This window comes from Bipolaris victoriae (genome assembly GCF_000527765.1).
Source record: "Bipolaris victoriae FI3 unplaced genomic scaffold scaffold_27, whole genome shotgun sequence".
Classification (NCBI taxonomy): Eukaryota; Fungi; Ascomycota; class Dothideomycetes; order Pleosporales; family Pleosporaceae; genus Bipolaris; species Bipolaris victoriae.
Window position 1 is genome coordinate 204,978 of NW_014575365.1, and position 13,482 is coordinate 218,459.

Below are 13,482 nucleotides of genomic sequence, written 5' to 3' on the forward strand. Positions count from 1 at the left end.
ACGCCCGCATGTCCGGGGTTTGCGGAGAAGAGCTCGTCGTTGATCACATGCTAAGAGCCGCTACACAACGACGTCATCGATTTGCAGGCATAGCCGCTGGGATTAGAGCAGAGCCGCAGCTGGACTTGACATGGTGTTGAGTAGTGTAGTCGTGTGGTCGCAATGTCGAAAACATATAAAAGATTCAGAGCAAAGGCTCTATTGGCAAAATTACAGCAAGGGTATATATATAAGTATATGTGTGTGTGCGAAGTAAGTAAATATATCGTGACCATAACATGACAAGGCAACGGCAGCTCCAGTGCAAGAGACTGCGAAGCATTGGTAGCAAAGAGAACCCATCTTAATTAAAGACTGTACAATCGCAACTTCCAATCAGTGCCTTTGCGCAATCTAAACGCGACCGGCACCGCCGCCGACGGCAAAGCGGCCAGCCTGCATCTGCGACTTGTACTCGTTCAGCTCGGCGGCCTCCTTTTGCTCCTCAGCCAAAAGGGCCTCGTGTTCCTTCCTGCCAATGCGGCGTTGCTTGATGCAGCAGAAGAGGATGACAAGAGCGCCAATGGCAAAGGCTGAAACAGCGCCGATAGCAATGCCGGCCTTGGCACCGGGTGATAAAGCCGCGAAGCGATTCCTGACGCCGTGCGGTGACTGGATTTCCTCGAGCACTTCAGACTTTCCCCTGCAGATCGTTAGTTTCATACTACAAGCAAGTGGGCGCAGAGGGAAAAAACAACGTACTCAATGACCTTGACCTTCTCCCAGTCACCAGACGAGTCCATGTTCTCCCACGAGTACTTGGCAGCGCTCGTGTAATCTTGAGCATACACTGACTGGATGGTCATGGTGTACGGGCCCTTGCTGAAGTCGGTTTCTCCGCCAGCCCATTTGACAACACCGGGGTCGTTCTTGCTTGGGTCACCAGCAGCCCATGCACCGAGTCGGATGCTCATGGGTGTCTGGGGGTAGCGGGTTCCTCCCTTGGCCTCTTCGGGTGTAAGAGTCCTGATATTCTTGCCGTCAACAAACCAATCAATCTGCGTCTTGTTCCAGTTAATGGTGTAGTTGTGGAAGTCGTCTTGTGGCGCAAAGTCAAGCTCAAAGTCTTTGCCGCGGTCGTAGGTCGAGGTATCTCCCTTGCCAAAGTAGTTGGTGAGAATCGTTTTCTTGTCGCCGATGAACTCCCAGTCAATCTCGTCAAGCGCCTCAGACTGCAAGATAGCGCTGGAGATGATTCCGGTACCGGTAGCCACCTTCATGATGACTTCGAGACGTCCAAACAGCATGTAGAAGACCGAGTTCGCTGTGGGAGAGTCGCCCGATCGTTCAATGGTAAAAGTTGCGCCCTTCTCGACCCAGTCGATCTTGCCTTGGTTTGGCATCTTCCAGATCTTGTCGTCCTGTGGAATACCTGTCTTGTTCCACAGAAAAGTCACGTTGCCGCCGAGAGCCTCCATGTCGGGGCAATTTGTCGTATTGAGCGGGTAGCCTTTGGACGTTAGCGCCTATCTTGCTTGATGCTGGGGCGAATACGACGTACAGTCTGTGTGTGTCTGCGCGGTAGTCGTAGAGACCAGGCCGGCGATGATTGCGGCCGCAGAAACGGCAAAGGACTTCATGTTTGCGATTATCGTATGCGCGAGTGTGTACCGAAGGAGTGTGGTGTCGCGCGTAGACCAGACGCGCTGAGGGTGGTGTTTGGATCAAGGAATGACTGCGAGCGCTTTGAACGCGGAATGGAATGAGTGGACTCTCACGAGGAGAAAAGGAAAAAACGAGGGGGATTCTTTTTCAAGGGAGCGTCAGAAGGGCGTTTTGAGATTCGGCAGGTATGTGACCTTTGGGGTACAGCCGGGCAAGATTTAAGGAGTCGTCTAGTGCCATTGTGCTCCCTGCGCATTGCTATTGGCCAACGGACGTTAAACTACAAACAGCGCTTGCCGATCGCCCAGCATAGACCCGTCTTCTCCTGAGCATCACGAGCCACTGATATCATGGGCGTGTGTGACGCTCCGCAACAGGCGCCCACATTCAACAGTGTAGTGTAGTAGCATTTTTGACAGCGGGTATCTAACGCTGACAAAGAGTCACAGACGATGCGCCCAACTATGTAGTGTACTTGTGTAGCCCCTCCAGGGACCATGTCTCAGATGCAGTCAGCGCGGGAAGGCTTCACGCCTATTCGGGAGCCAAGAGGTTATGAAACGCCAGGCAGTCTGCGCTAAATGACCCTTGCTTGAGGCGCCGAATAGTGCCGTGGCGGTATCGATTATCAAGGTGGGAACTGTCTTTGGTCTTTCTCGTTGTGCATGGGCTGCACAGCCGCCTTGACCCACTATCAGCAGGTATGCGCCACTATCTAAGAACCGAGATTGCCGTGCGACCTCCTGGAGACTTGGTGATCAAGGGTGGCTGATCATCCCAAAAAGGACTCTCACTTCTCAGTCATTGCATGAAGCGGAGTCATTTGACCATTTCGGCTCGGCACCGGCATGGTCAACAGCGTCAGCCACGATGTTTTCTACAAGCCTCCACCTTTGTTCTAGTATGAGCTGCGGAACTTTGTCGGGCGATCACTTATGTGATAAATTTCCCAATACGCATACGAAGACCGGGCCGCTCCAAGTATGTAAATCTACCGTTTGATCTCCCGTTAGAAATGACGTGATTTCTCTGTGCTCTACAGCACGGTACTATCGCAATTCCAGATAAATTGACAGTCTGTGTTGGCTAGCCTTTCCTTTTCTGAGTATTGTCGACTCAAGTCGCCGTTATGAAGTGCTTGAGTCCAGTATTGGATGAGCTCTACGTGCTCTACGTTGCGTGCATGACTTGGCTTGATTACTTTTTACCAGCAAGTCATCCATCCATACTTCTCAAGCATGGCATTGAATATGAGTATTCCCGTATATGCGAGTCCTTCGTCTCTTGACTTGTTCTGTCATCTCAAAAGGCTAGTTGGTGGTATGCATGCGAGCTAAACCAACGGGCGAAGTGGCTGGAATATGCCTTGGACTGACGTGCTCTACATAGAACTTGGAGAAGCCTGGTTGCTTGAAGCATAAGGAGCTTGTCAGAATATGGGATTCAGTCGAATTCTCATTTGCTGGATTGTTTTCTTTGTTCGAATGCGCGATCTGCTTCGCTGCCCTCGAATATTCCTCGCAGTGTCGGCATTTTGGTCTCTACATAGTCATTCATAATCTTGAGCACCCGGAAGGGCGTTCTATGGGCATTGGGTGGACGCTTGCTGATATCGCTCAGCCCTAGGTGTGGTACTATCTTTGCCAGGTCTTCTTGAGCAATAGTCCTCATTGGGCTGAACTGCTTCCAGAAGGGCTGACGCTCGATGTAATCTTGATGCACAGTTCGTGAACGATCTATGGTTACTTGGAACCACTTGGACTGCTTGATTTGTTTCGCAGAGGGCGCTTGGGACTCGAAGGGCATGGGAGTTGGTTTGGGAGGTGGCTTGGTCGTGGGTGTGGATTGCCAAGAGCGGTTCGCGAGCTGCGAGGGGCGCAGGATCTCGTCGATGCCTTTGGTGTGTTGTGTTTGCTCAATTGAGTAGTTGTCTAGGTCACCGCCCTCCTCTTCTTCTTCTTGCGACGAAGAGGATTGTGTTGGATGGGTAGTGGCTGGAGAAACGACTTTTTCCAGGGCGAAGCGGAGGGGCGAGGCGTCAAGGGCGCGCTGGGCGGACATTTCGTCGCGGTATATGGCAAGAGCGACATTGTCTGCGGGGTTTTGGTATTCGTACTAGGAGGAGTCAGATGCGCTTTCTTTGCAGAGCAAGACGTGCCTGGCCCAGGCAAGATGGGACAATAATGACGCACCCGCAGGTACTTGAAGGTATCGAGTTCGCCAAACTTCTGCAGCACGCGGTAGATTTCCCGACTCTCTGAGAGGTTGGCTGGGCGGGGAATAATGCGTATGTGAATGGAGCGCGGGGCCAGGGCTCGTCGGAACGACATGGCGGCGATGGAAGCGACAGCGGTGGGAGTGGTGGTGTTGGTGAGACCAAGGGTTGTTCGGCATTGGCAGCGGTGCGGCGGTTCGGAGTGGGGCACAAATTTACCAGGACGCAGGTTCACAGGATGCGGGTAACGTAGGGCTGAGTCTGATTGGCACACAACACTAAACAACATGAATACAAGCCATGTATGTTGTGCAATGATGCAATAATATTAAATACATAATGTAGCGCAACAACGGCCCTCGGCTCGTCGCATCCTACAGCGTCCGGCTCAACCCGCAGGGAGCATTTCAGAAAGCAATAGACATGTGTGTGTGTGTGTGTAGAACGAGTAGTACCATGTACCCGTATCCCTAAGCCCGCCCTGTGGCGCGACCTCATGGGCTAATACCCATGGTATTTCATCAAAGATCAAGTGGTATATTGCGCCTGTGATGTGAAACAAAAACCCAAAACGCCTTGGCTATGCATGCAATGAAATGCAGAAACAGAGTCGACCTCGAGGCCGACTACTTGCACACGCCGTTCTCTCTCGAACGCTTGCGCATGCGCACCGTCTTTGTGACGCGGACGCTGCTCTCCCGGCGATCGGATGCCCTCCACATTGGGGTGGCGATGGTTGCCTCGATGCGCTTGGCGGGGAGGTCGTAGTCCATGTCCACAGCCTCGTCGCGGGCAGAGGACGCGGTTGGAGGACATGTCGAGGCTGGGGGGCTGACAGTGCACTGCTTCTCAGCCTCGATCATCTGGACGAGCTTGGAAATGTCGCGGGCGTGCGAGGAAGTGCACTGCATGCGCGACGTGTGCTGGCGCTGCATGCGCAGGATTGAGGCTGAGATGCGCGAGTAGGTGGGGCGCGGCTGTTCCTGCACGCATTCGGTGGTGGGTGACGACGGGCTCGTGTCGCAGTCGCTGTCGGGCGTGGGAGGACGCGTGGGACGGCAGGCGACAGAAGAGTCGATGCGGAGAGTCTGGGTGTTGAGCTGGAGGGCGAGGTCGCCCATTGTGCAGGGCGGCGTGGGCGGGCGACTTGGGTGGTGTGGAAGCAAGGCTGGCGATGTGGGCGATACGTTCATGGCCGCCCGCTCGGCCTCATACGCGGCGTAGGCCGGGCGGGGGACGGGGTCGAAGGAGAAGTGACGGAACATGGTGGCCATTGTGGGATGTGTGGTGGATGGATGTGCAGTGCGTGTACATGTGGATGAATGTACATATACTACTGTTGCGAGGCAGGCGGCGCCAGGGTTGCTATGTATAAGGCGTGCTGGCCGTGGCTTGGACGATGGCGCTAGGACAAGGCGAGGCCAGCACGCCGGGACGTCAGCCAGCATCCACGCCAAGCATCCATGTCATCCATGTCCGCCGCCTGTATCACTGCCCTCGATTACCCACTCACACCTCGCTGTCCGACCCCATTGCGCCCCAGCGGCCTGTCTGGCTCTCTTGCCAGCAGTCTTCTGGAATCTGCTCCCTCCATCGCCGCCCACTCATTGGCTGCCACGCCCGCTGGCCTTGTTCACCCGCTGTCCTCGAGGCTCTGGCTCTCGCTGCCACTGGACCCAGCTCCCGCTCCAACAAAGGGGCGCCCGCTGCTGGCCGCTGGCGATCAAAGCCTAATTGTCATTATTCCCGACACCACACGTCCTCTTACGCTCTCTCTCACACTGGCACTCGCTCCTTCTCGCTGGTGGCGCAACTCTGTACGCGATCGACACTGCTAGGCGTCGCTAGGCACTGCTAGGCATTCGCCGCCGCACGCTGCAACACAGGGTCGACACACTTGACCCTCTGCCATGCCCTCCTCCACACGTTTGCTGAAACCGCCCTGGAAATTGTCCCGTCCGTGTGTCTGGACCTGTTTGCCTGCACGCTCCACGACCCCATCGCCCCTATCGCGGCTGCTCGTCTTATTTAGAATTCCATCCTTCTTACTCACATCCAATATTACTACGTCTTACGTCTGCACCCTCGCTGTTTTGCTCACGGCACTAACGTGGCTTGGGTCACATCGCTCTCCATGTTACATCTGAACTTACTGCTCCAGTCACGGCCATGCTCCGTCAATCTGGCTGCACCATCCGTCGCCACCACGGCCACCAGCTGCCAGAGAGGCACAGAGGCCCGCCCCCAGGTATTATCGCCTGGGTTCCCTGCTAGGCCCGTATTGGCGATCGGCATGCATTTCCGCACGACGTGGCTACCCACCCAAATGCCGCACGCTGACCCTCCCAGATCCCTGGTCTGCAGTGTCCATCATTGGCCGCCGCTACACTAACCACCCGAGAGCCGCACTCGGTTCACCCAGTCACCGGAACCACTGTTCATGCCTCACCAAGTCTTCTCATTTCGTGCCATCTCCTGAACCCTCCCGCTCCAATTCCCGCATTCCCCGTCACCCAGTGCACAGCGCTGGTCCAAGCAGCCAGTCACCACTCCCCCACTCGGCCCTACTGGCGTCCTGTCGACCCCAGCACCGAGTGTCCTTTGTTGTAACAAACGCGCTTCCTTGGAGTAGAAACCTTTGTCGCCATCTCTTTAGTTCCTCTCCAGTTATGGCCTCACCAGTTTCATTATACACTAATACTCAAACTGACCGCGGAGCTCAACAAATACCAAGTCTTCCTCTGCTACCAAGTACCATGACAAAAACACCATTCTGTGGAAATGAGCTTGCACTTGTCAGTTTCTTCGGCTTGTTAGAGTCTGGGCTGCATACCCGAAGGCGGAAGATCGGCAAGGAGATTTTCTACTTTGCAACACTACAAGCTTAGTGAAGCAGATCTTCGAACGAGAAGAAGAAGCTTCTTCTTCTTCTTCTTTTCGAGACCATGCGCAACCCATTCCACCGGATCCCCGCAGACACACACACACAAAGGCACGTGATGAACCAGCGCTACACCGACCCTGCTCTACTACACCTAGATACTTGCCATCGCGTCCTGCTCACGTCTCAGCATCCAGATAGGCTTTCCACACTCTAGATTAGAGCAAGATGTTAATGCGACGCTGCAATCATGCATGCCAAAGAGCGCCATCATGCTTTGACTGAGTTGGCAGCCCTACACCTACAGCATCAATGGCACTTGTTGGCGATTGGCCAAGCTGACTGTGCATGAGCCTTGGGCCGAGGAAGCCCCACCGCTGACAGAGGTCAACCTCGTCTCTTCCGCTCCCCCGGTAGCATTGGATGCCCAAAGTCTGCCTGGAAAACAAGGGGCCATTGACAGCGCACACCTGGCCGCAGCGGAAACACGACAGTGCAACAAAGGAGTCGGATCTCGAGCGCCTGTTCCGCCTGCCTTTTATTGAAGCGGAAACATGGCGCGCCTCCGGGCGCCCGTGCGCGACGTTAGACCCTGGGGACGTTGCGAGCAGACCCCCAGCTGCGCCACGTGGCGCTATCCTTTTGAATTGAACAATCACCGCACTAACCCTTCGCGGCAACACAGTTCCGTGACCCAGGGGCAGGAATCCCGAGTCCTTTTCTTTCGACGCGCGTGGCATGGCGACATTCGCCGAAACAAAAAAAATGATAACCACGCAATTATACTATGCGCTGGCCAGTAGCAATAACACCCAGTGTTGCAATCACAAAACCTTACCGTCTCTCCGGACCCGATTGTTTCGTACCGGAAGACCTGCCAACCCTCGCCTCCACCCTTGACCGCTCCAACCGTCTGTGCACTGCATGGCGTGCATAGTGAGATACACAAGCATATTGTGACTAGGATCTCTCAATCTTATCGCTTGACCGCCTCACTGTTCGGGTAGCCCTCCGCATTGCAAACGGCTATCATGGGCCCACTTCCTGGCAAAGAAATATCTCCTATCTTCCTTGCTTCCTTCATGTCAAGTGCTATACGTCAGATTCCAATAATAATAGCCCCATGGGGAATCCTCCAGTTTCAGATACGTCGGCCAATAACCCTACCGTCAAGAGGAAGAGGAGACGGCTTCATCCCCTTCGGCGAATTGCAAAGCTCATCCTCGGAAACCCAAAAACACCCAGCACCAGGGAACAGATACAAGACCACGAGCAGGGCAAAGCATGTCACGGCCCGTCTAAATGGCACTACCTGCTCCCCTTTCTCGAGCCGCTCATTTCCCTCGACCCCAAACTGTCATTTATCGAGGACCGCATCCTCCGACGACCTCCGCAGCCAAAAACGGAAACAGAGGCCTCTGAGGCCCCGCGAAACCTTGATGACCTGAGAAGAGACGTGCAAGAAGCAGATGTACCATGCGAATGCGACGAGTGCGCGCCTAAGCTTTACAAAATCACGACGACCAAATCCCATGGCATCATCAAGGACCAATTGGCCAACACCAACCGCACCCGGCGCTCCAAAGGCCTGTTGTATGAGAATCAGCCCAAGCAGGTCAGTCCAGGATCGTACCTGCGACTGCGCTTTCGCGGCGACTATGAAGCCATGACTTTGGTACGACACCACATGGCGTGGCTCGACGCGACCTACCTCCACCCATCTGCGCACATTACCCCGGCCGTCCACCAACTGCGCAGTCTCCTCAAAGCATGGCACCCGCAAATCACCGGCCTGGACATGCGCCGCACGCTCTCAGTCGCGCAACTAACCACGCTCTTCACGCACCTGAACCGTGTCTTCTTCTCAGGCTGCGTACCCACGCACAATGCGACTCTAACAGCAGGCTTCTCGTACCTCCCCGAGCAGCAGCGCGACTGCTTTGGCAAATCCCTCTTCAACCCTCTGATCGGCACCCAGATCCTCGTCCATCCCACTCTATACCGCGGCGCCGGCACGCCAAGTCACCACCCGGACATTATGCGCCTGAACAACCGCCTCGGAACCATTATCCACGAAATGTGCCATGCCTTTCTCAAAGCGTATTCCTGTCGCTCGTGCTCCATGCACGAGGCGTGCGACGGCGCGACAGGGCATGGCCGTGCGTGGCAGCTACTCGCCAAGAAGCTCGAAGAAGCTGCGTGTGTGGTCCTGGGCGGAGAGGTAGATATGGGCCGTGGACCCAGTTTGCTGAGGGAAATCGCGTGTAGTGGGCGGCTTCCGAGTTGTCACGATCTCGAGGCGTACGGTATGAATGTGGTCCAAGCGCCTGCGCCTGTTGCGTGTGTCGAGAAGAAAGAGAAGTGGACGGTGCGACTGGCTGGATGAAGACAAGGTCGAAGATGGAGATTTCGGAGATTAAAGAAGTAGAGGAAGAGGAGGGAGGTTTAGTTGTTGATTTTGTGAAAAGCCCAGGAGGTTTCCACTCGAGATACGCCGGGCGCGCGTCTGCGATTTGCGGATGTAAAAGGAAGATGTTATATATACCCATACAGAACGATTTTCCTTGCCGTCCGTTCCGGAGAACGAGGACTACCAAGCTGGCTTTGGACGGGGCGCATAATATCTCCCTCCCCAGAATTTCCGTTCTGGGTATACAGCGGCCGCCGGTCCCGCTAGAGGTTGATATTTTATTTAACCCCCCCCCCCCCGCATTTAACGAACTTTTTGTTTTTTGATAGATTCAACGCCTAGGCTACGCGCGAGCGAGTATAGATAGATATTGTTACCATCTAATCTTATAGATTTTTTTTCAGAATGATTCCTGATTGTTTCACGATGAGAACAGAGGCAAAGAGAACAGAAGACGAGATTGATCATGATTTTTGCTTTTGAGACATGAAAAAGCCATAAGTCGTATTTAAATAAGTGAAAGGAAAGTGGGTATCAGGGCATCGCCGGGTAAAAAAAAAACTCCACTGGGATATGATGAGTGGAAAAAGGGCAAGGAAACGCCTAGGTACAATGACGAGCGGATGTACATATGTACATCCGTAAACAGGAGAAGAAGAAGATGAACAAGACTTTACTTCTGTGTGGAAGAAAAGAACCCAGATGAGACCTTCATAGTCAACCCATAAATCGAGATGGAAAAAAGATCAAAAAAAACAGGAACATCTCAGGATCAGGAGAGACAAAAAAGCAACAATCTTAATCACTAAGATCGATAATTTCGGCATCAGGAGGTATAGATACACTCGACAACCTCGATACGGACGACCACGGGAGGGCAACAGTAGTATTAGGCGTAGAAGCCTCACGCTCTTCAGACTCACGCCGTTGCACCGCGCCACCCTCGGCCTCATCTTTAACCCTCCACTTGCCATCCTGCAGCACGATAATCTGCCTCGTCTCGCTTAATCCCCTTGCTTCAAGCGCCATGTTCACGCACTCGATAAAGCCATCGTGTACCAGTACATTCGGTCTCGCGTCGGTGCCGCAAATGGGACATTTCCAGTGATCCACGACGGATGCATCGCCCTTTCGGGGTCGGGAGCGCAAAAAGATGTCGAGGTCGAAGCAATCGTGGTGATGACAGAATTTGCTGCGGACCGGCGTGTCGCAGAGTTTTGACTGGCCAAAGGGTTCGCGGAGGTTGACGGTCATGTTGCTTTGGACGACGTGGAGATCGTCGTCGTCGTCGGTGGCGGCGGCTGAGGAGGAGATGGGGCCTGAGAGTTTCTGTTTGATGGATTCGAGGATGGTCTGAGCAGAGACGCGGTCTTTGGTTGTGCAGTTTAATTTGATGGAGTCGTGAGAGATGATAGTCATGGCTTCAATAGCGAGGAGGTAGTCCAAGTGCGATGTGTCGCTTAGTTGGGTCATGATGGTCATTGCGAGAACGTTCTCACCCTCGCGAAGCAGGTCGGTAACATCGACGGCTAGGTCCTTACCGTGATGCATCTTTTTCCGTACTTCGAGAGGCGTACCATTTAAGCTAAGATACAGGTACGGTATCCAGGATGTGTCGGTGGTTGCCCAGACATGCTCCTTTGGTGTATCTGTTCCCTTTTTCCATTTGATGCAACGCAAACGAGCGATCTTGTTATTCTCCTTGATATTCCGGACACCGGGGTCGGCAACTGATTGGCGGACAGTCCTAGGGAACGAGCTCATCTGATCAGGTGTTACTACAAAAACCCACTTTTCCATTGTACAACCTGGTTCTGACAATCGCGCAGGAGATTTGACATATCCTTCTTGGAATATATATAGTGGCGATGGGACGCAATGCGCTTTGAGGACGGGGCTTCGCAGATGGGCCTGGTGGAGAGAGAATCTAGCGGGATTGGCCACGCGCTGTTGAGGCTGTACGCGCCCAGATGGTGGAAGCAAGCTCGCGGGCAGCTTCGTCTGGATTTGAGCTGATGTTGGTGTTGGTGCTGGCTGAGGTTGTAGATTTGTATTGATTGGCAGAGACGGAGTATAATTCTGTTCGTATACTTGATGAATAGCAGACTGCTGAGGGTATGGACTTGCGACACTGGTGGCATTGAGCTGCCTCGCAGTACTGCTCTGTCTTTGCTGCTGCTGTTGGTGCGACTGGTAGAGAGACATTGATGGAACACCCCCTTGGCGAAGGGCGTTTTCATAGCCTTCGACAGCCGCTCGGATTTTGGAAGCACAGACTTGTTCCGCAGCCAGTGCCTCTTGAGACCTGACAGGAGTCGATTCAAGTTTTTGGCGGAAATAATCGATCTGATTTTGCTGAAAAACAGCAACAGCCCTGACCTCGAATTCAGTCGCGAGGGGATTTTTTTGGTTGGCGTGCCAGAGGTAGCGTAGAAAAGCAGTGAAAATGAGGCGCTGGAACATGGGTGAAGGGATACAGAGAGTTGTGTCAAGTTCGCGTGCGAGTGGCGGATAACGACGCTGATCGCATGTACTCTTTAGATATTCGTAGTTAAGGCAATGTGCTACAAACATGCGGAACAAATGCACCTGGTAATTAAACCCCGAGGGCCACGTGTCATAGATTTGCCGCATAGGATACGGGTAATTTGTGAAAAAGTACAGGACGCCAGGACTCAGAATGTGGTTGGGTTCAAGAATGTCCTGCAGTATCTTTTTGGCCTGAGGCAAGCCCGGGAGATTTTTTATAGTATCAGGTAGAGTCTCGGGAGCAGTGGTGAGCATGCAGTAGCACTGGTGCATAGTCAAATAGAACCAGTCTTGCTTCTCAGTTGCATCTCGTAATACACCCAATCGCAGTTTGTCACGAGAGTTGCTGGTCAATGCAGGTGTTGACGCCTGGAATGCGCTTAGTGTGTCCAAACAGCTGTTGGCTGTGTACCACGACGACATTGTGAATGTCATATTTAAGGAGGTAGGCGAGCTTTCAGGAAACGTTTGTGGTAGAGCCATTGTCCTGCGCTCGGCTGGGTGGTGGAATTGTACGCCTGTGGGCACATGTGGAGACGGCACTTGGCCGGGTGTGTGCGTCAAGCTGGAAGGACTGTGAGTGTGAGCCTGTCTTTGTATTGGACTGTTGGTCTGCGGATACGTGTTTAATGATGGGCGACGTGGCAGATCTGGGGTTGCAACATCTGCGGCAACATGGGGCGGCACGTTTGTCATGCATCGTCTGACTGACGGCTGGGGGTTTGTAGGTTGGGGCGGAGGGAATATCTGACGGGGATGCCCATCTATTGAGCCGTGTGAGGCGCGCCCACGCTGCACCGAGTCCATATATACGTGCTCTAGGGATGTTTCCGGCGCATAGGCTGATCCGTCAGAGTTGAAGGTGAAGGTGGACACATTGGCTGCTGGACTATACGTGGTTGGTGATGCTGTTGCTACCGCTACCGCGACCGCTGCCGCCGCTGCCGTTGCCGCGCTGGTTGCGGCATCTTCACAGGGAATTGGCGAAGTACGCACAGAAGCAATGGAAGGTCTAGGAGCCAGGGCATTGGCTAGCTGGGGAGATGCAGCATAGTTGGAAGCCGGGTGCTGCTCTGGCTGGGCGGTGTACGGCGACTGGGCGGACGGGTCTACGGGGTGCAAAGAAGGGTGCCTCTGAGAGGGTATTTTACGAGGCCTGCCATGGCCACGCACCGTGAATGGCAGAGGACTGGCGGAGGGTTGTGCGGGAAGTGCCGAGGGCTCAACGGAGGTATTGGAAGGCAACATCCAGCTCTTGCGTGGACCGCCGAGGTTGCCGAGGGCATGGTGGAGAGTATGGCCCGTGGCATCGTCGGTCGGCGAGTGGCCAGCAGAAACCATGGCGCGGGCTCAAAGAATGAGCGGATCGACGGGTGAGGGACTCAATGTTTGGTGTGGACGTGGATATGGACGTGGACGTGGACGTGCTCACCCACCCACGGCCTGTTTCAAGCGGGATGGGTGGGGCCATGGCGCGCGCGCACGTGCGGGCGGCGGGGGCGGATTATGTGCATTGCTCGCCCGTACTCGTTACCGTCTGCCGGCCGTATTCTTTCTCTTTGCTGCCCGTCTACCGCCAGCGACGAACAGAGGGCGGCGGCGGGAGTGCGGGTGGGCCAGAGTGTATATGTATGTAGTCGCGGGCGAGGAAAGGGGGTGCGGGCGCGTGGGTAATGGCAATGCGAGAGCGGGTGCCAATGGAAACAGAGACGGAAACGGAAATGGACATGGCCATGCAATTTAATCAACCAACTGCACGCAGTGCAACCAACCCTTTTTTTCCCACCTGTCCGTCACCTGCAG

The 13,482-nt window shown here is 54.3% G+C and overlaps 7 protein-coding genes across 7 annotated transcripts; 2 read left to right on the forward strand and 5 right to left on the reverse strand.

Moving 5' to 3' along the window:
• Positions 1–393: 393 nt before the first annotated feature.
• COCVIDRAFT_25217 (glycoside hydrolase family 16 protein) lies at positions 394–1,619 on the reverse strand (the record flags this gene model as incomplete). Its single annotated transcript, XM_014702798.1, has 3 exons — positions 394–682; positions 742–1,489; positions 1,541–1,619. The coding sequence occupies 3 exons, from the start codon at positions 1,617–1,619 to the stop codon at positions 394–396; spliced, it is 1,116 nt and encodes a 371-aa protein (XP_014558284.1).
• Positions 1,620–3,099: 1,480 nt separating this feature from the next.
• On the reverse strand, positions 3,100–3,974 carry COCVIDRAFT_36338 (hypothetical protein; the record flags this gene model as incomplete). Its single annotated transcript, XM_014702861.1, has 2 exons — positions 3,100–3,759; positions 3,837–3,974. 2 exons carry the CDS (start codon positions 3,972–3,974, stop codon positions 3,100–3,102), a joined length of 798 nt encoding a protein of 265 aa, XP_014558347.1.
• A 511-nt stretch (positions 3,975–4,485) lies between these two features.
• COCVIDRAFT_25219 (hypothetical protein) lies at positions 4,486–5,133 on the reverse strand (the record flags this gene model as incomplete). The annotated part of the gene is made up of 1 exon (XM_014702799.1): positions 4,486–5,133. The coding sequence occupies one exon, from the start codon at positions 5,131–5,133 to the stop codon at positions 4,486–4,488; it is 648 nt and encodes a 215-aa protein (XP_014558285.1).
• Positions 5,134–5,322: 189 nt separating this feature from the next.
• On the forward strand, positions 5,323–6,251 carry COCVIDRAFT_36340 (hypothetical protein; the record flags this gene model as incomplete). The annotated part of the gene is made up of 2 exons (XM_014702862.1): positions 5,323–5,676; positions 5,892–6,251. The coding sequence occupies 2 exons, from the start codon at positions 5,323–5,325 to the stop codon at positions 6,249–6,251; spliced, it is 714 nt and encodes a 237-aa protein (XP_014558348.1).
• A 737-nt stretch (positions 6,252–6,988) lies between these two features.
• Positions 6,989–7,480, reverse strand: COCVIDRAFT_14594 (hypothetical protein; the record flags this gene model as incomplete). The annotated part of the gene is made up of 1 exon (XM_014702780.1): positions 6,989–7,480. One exon carries the CDS (start codon positions 7,478–7,480, stop codon positions 6,989–6,991), a length of 492 nt encoding a protein of 163 aa, XP_014558266.1.
• A 383-nt stretch (positions 7,481–7,863) lies between these two features.
• On the forward strand, positions 7,864–9,126 carry COCVIDRAFT_94877 (hypothetical protein; the record flags this gene model as incomplete). The annotated part of the gene is made up of 1 exon (XM_014702863.1): positions 7,864–9,126. One exon carries the CDS (start codon positions 7,864–7,866, stop codon positions 9,124–9,126), a length of 1,263 nt encoding a protein of 420 aa, XP_014558349.1.
• Positions 9,127–9,948: 822 nt separating this feature from the next.
• Positions 9,949–13,020, reverse strand: COCVIDRAFT_94692 (hypothetical protein; the record flags this gene model as incomplete). The annotated part of the gene is made up of 1 exon (XM_014702864.1): positions 9,949–13,020. The coding sequence occupies one exon, from the start codon at positions 13,018–13,020 to the stop codon at positions 9,949–9,951; it is 3,072 nt and encodes a 1,023-aa protein (XP_014558350.1).
• Between the last annotated feature and the right edge of the window lie 462 nt (positions 13,021–13,482).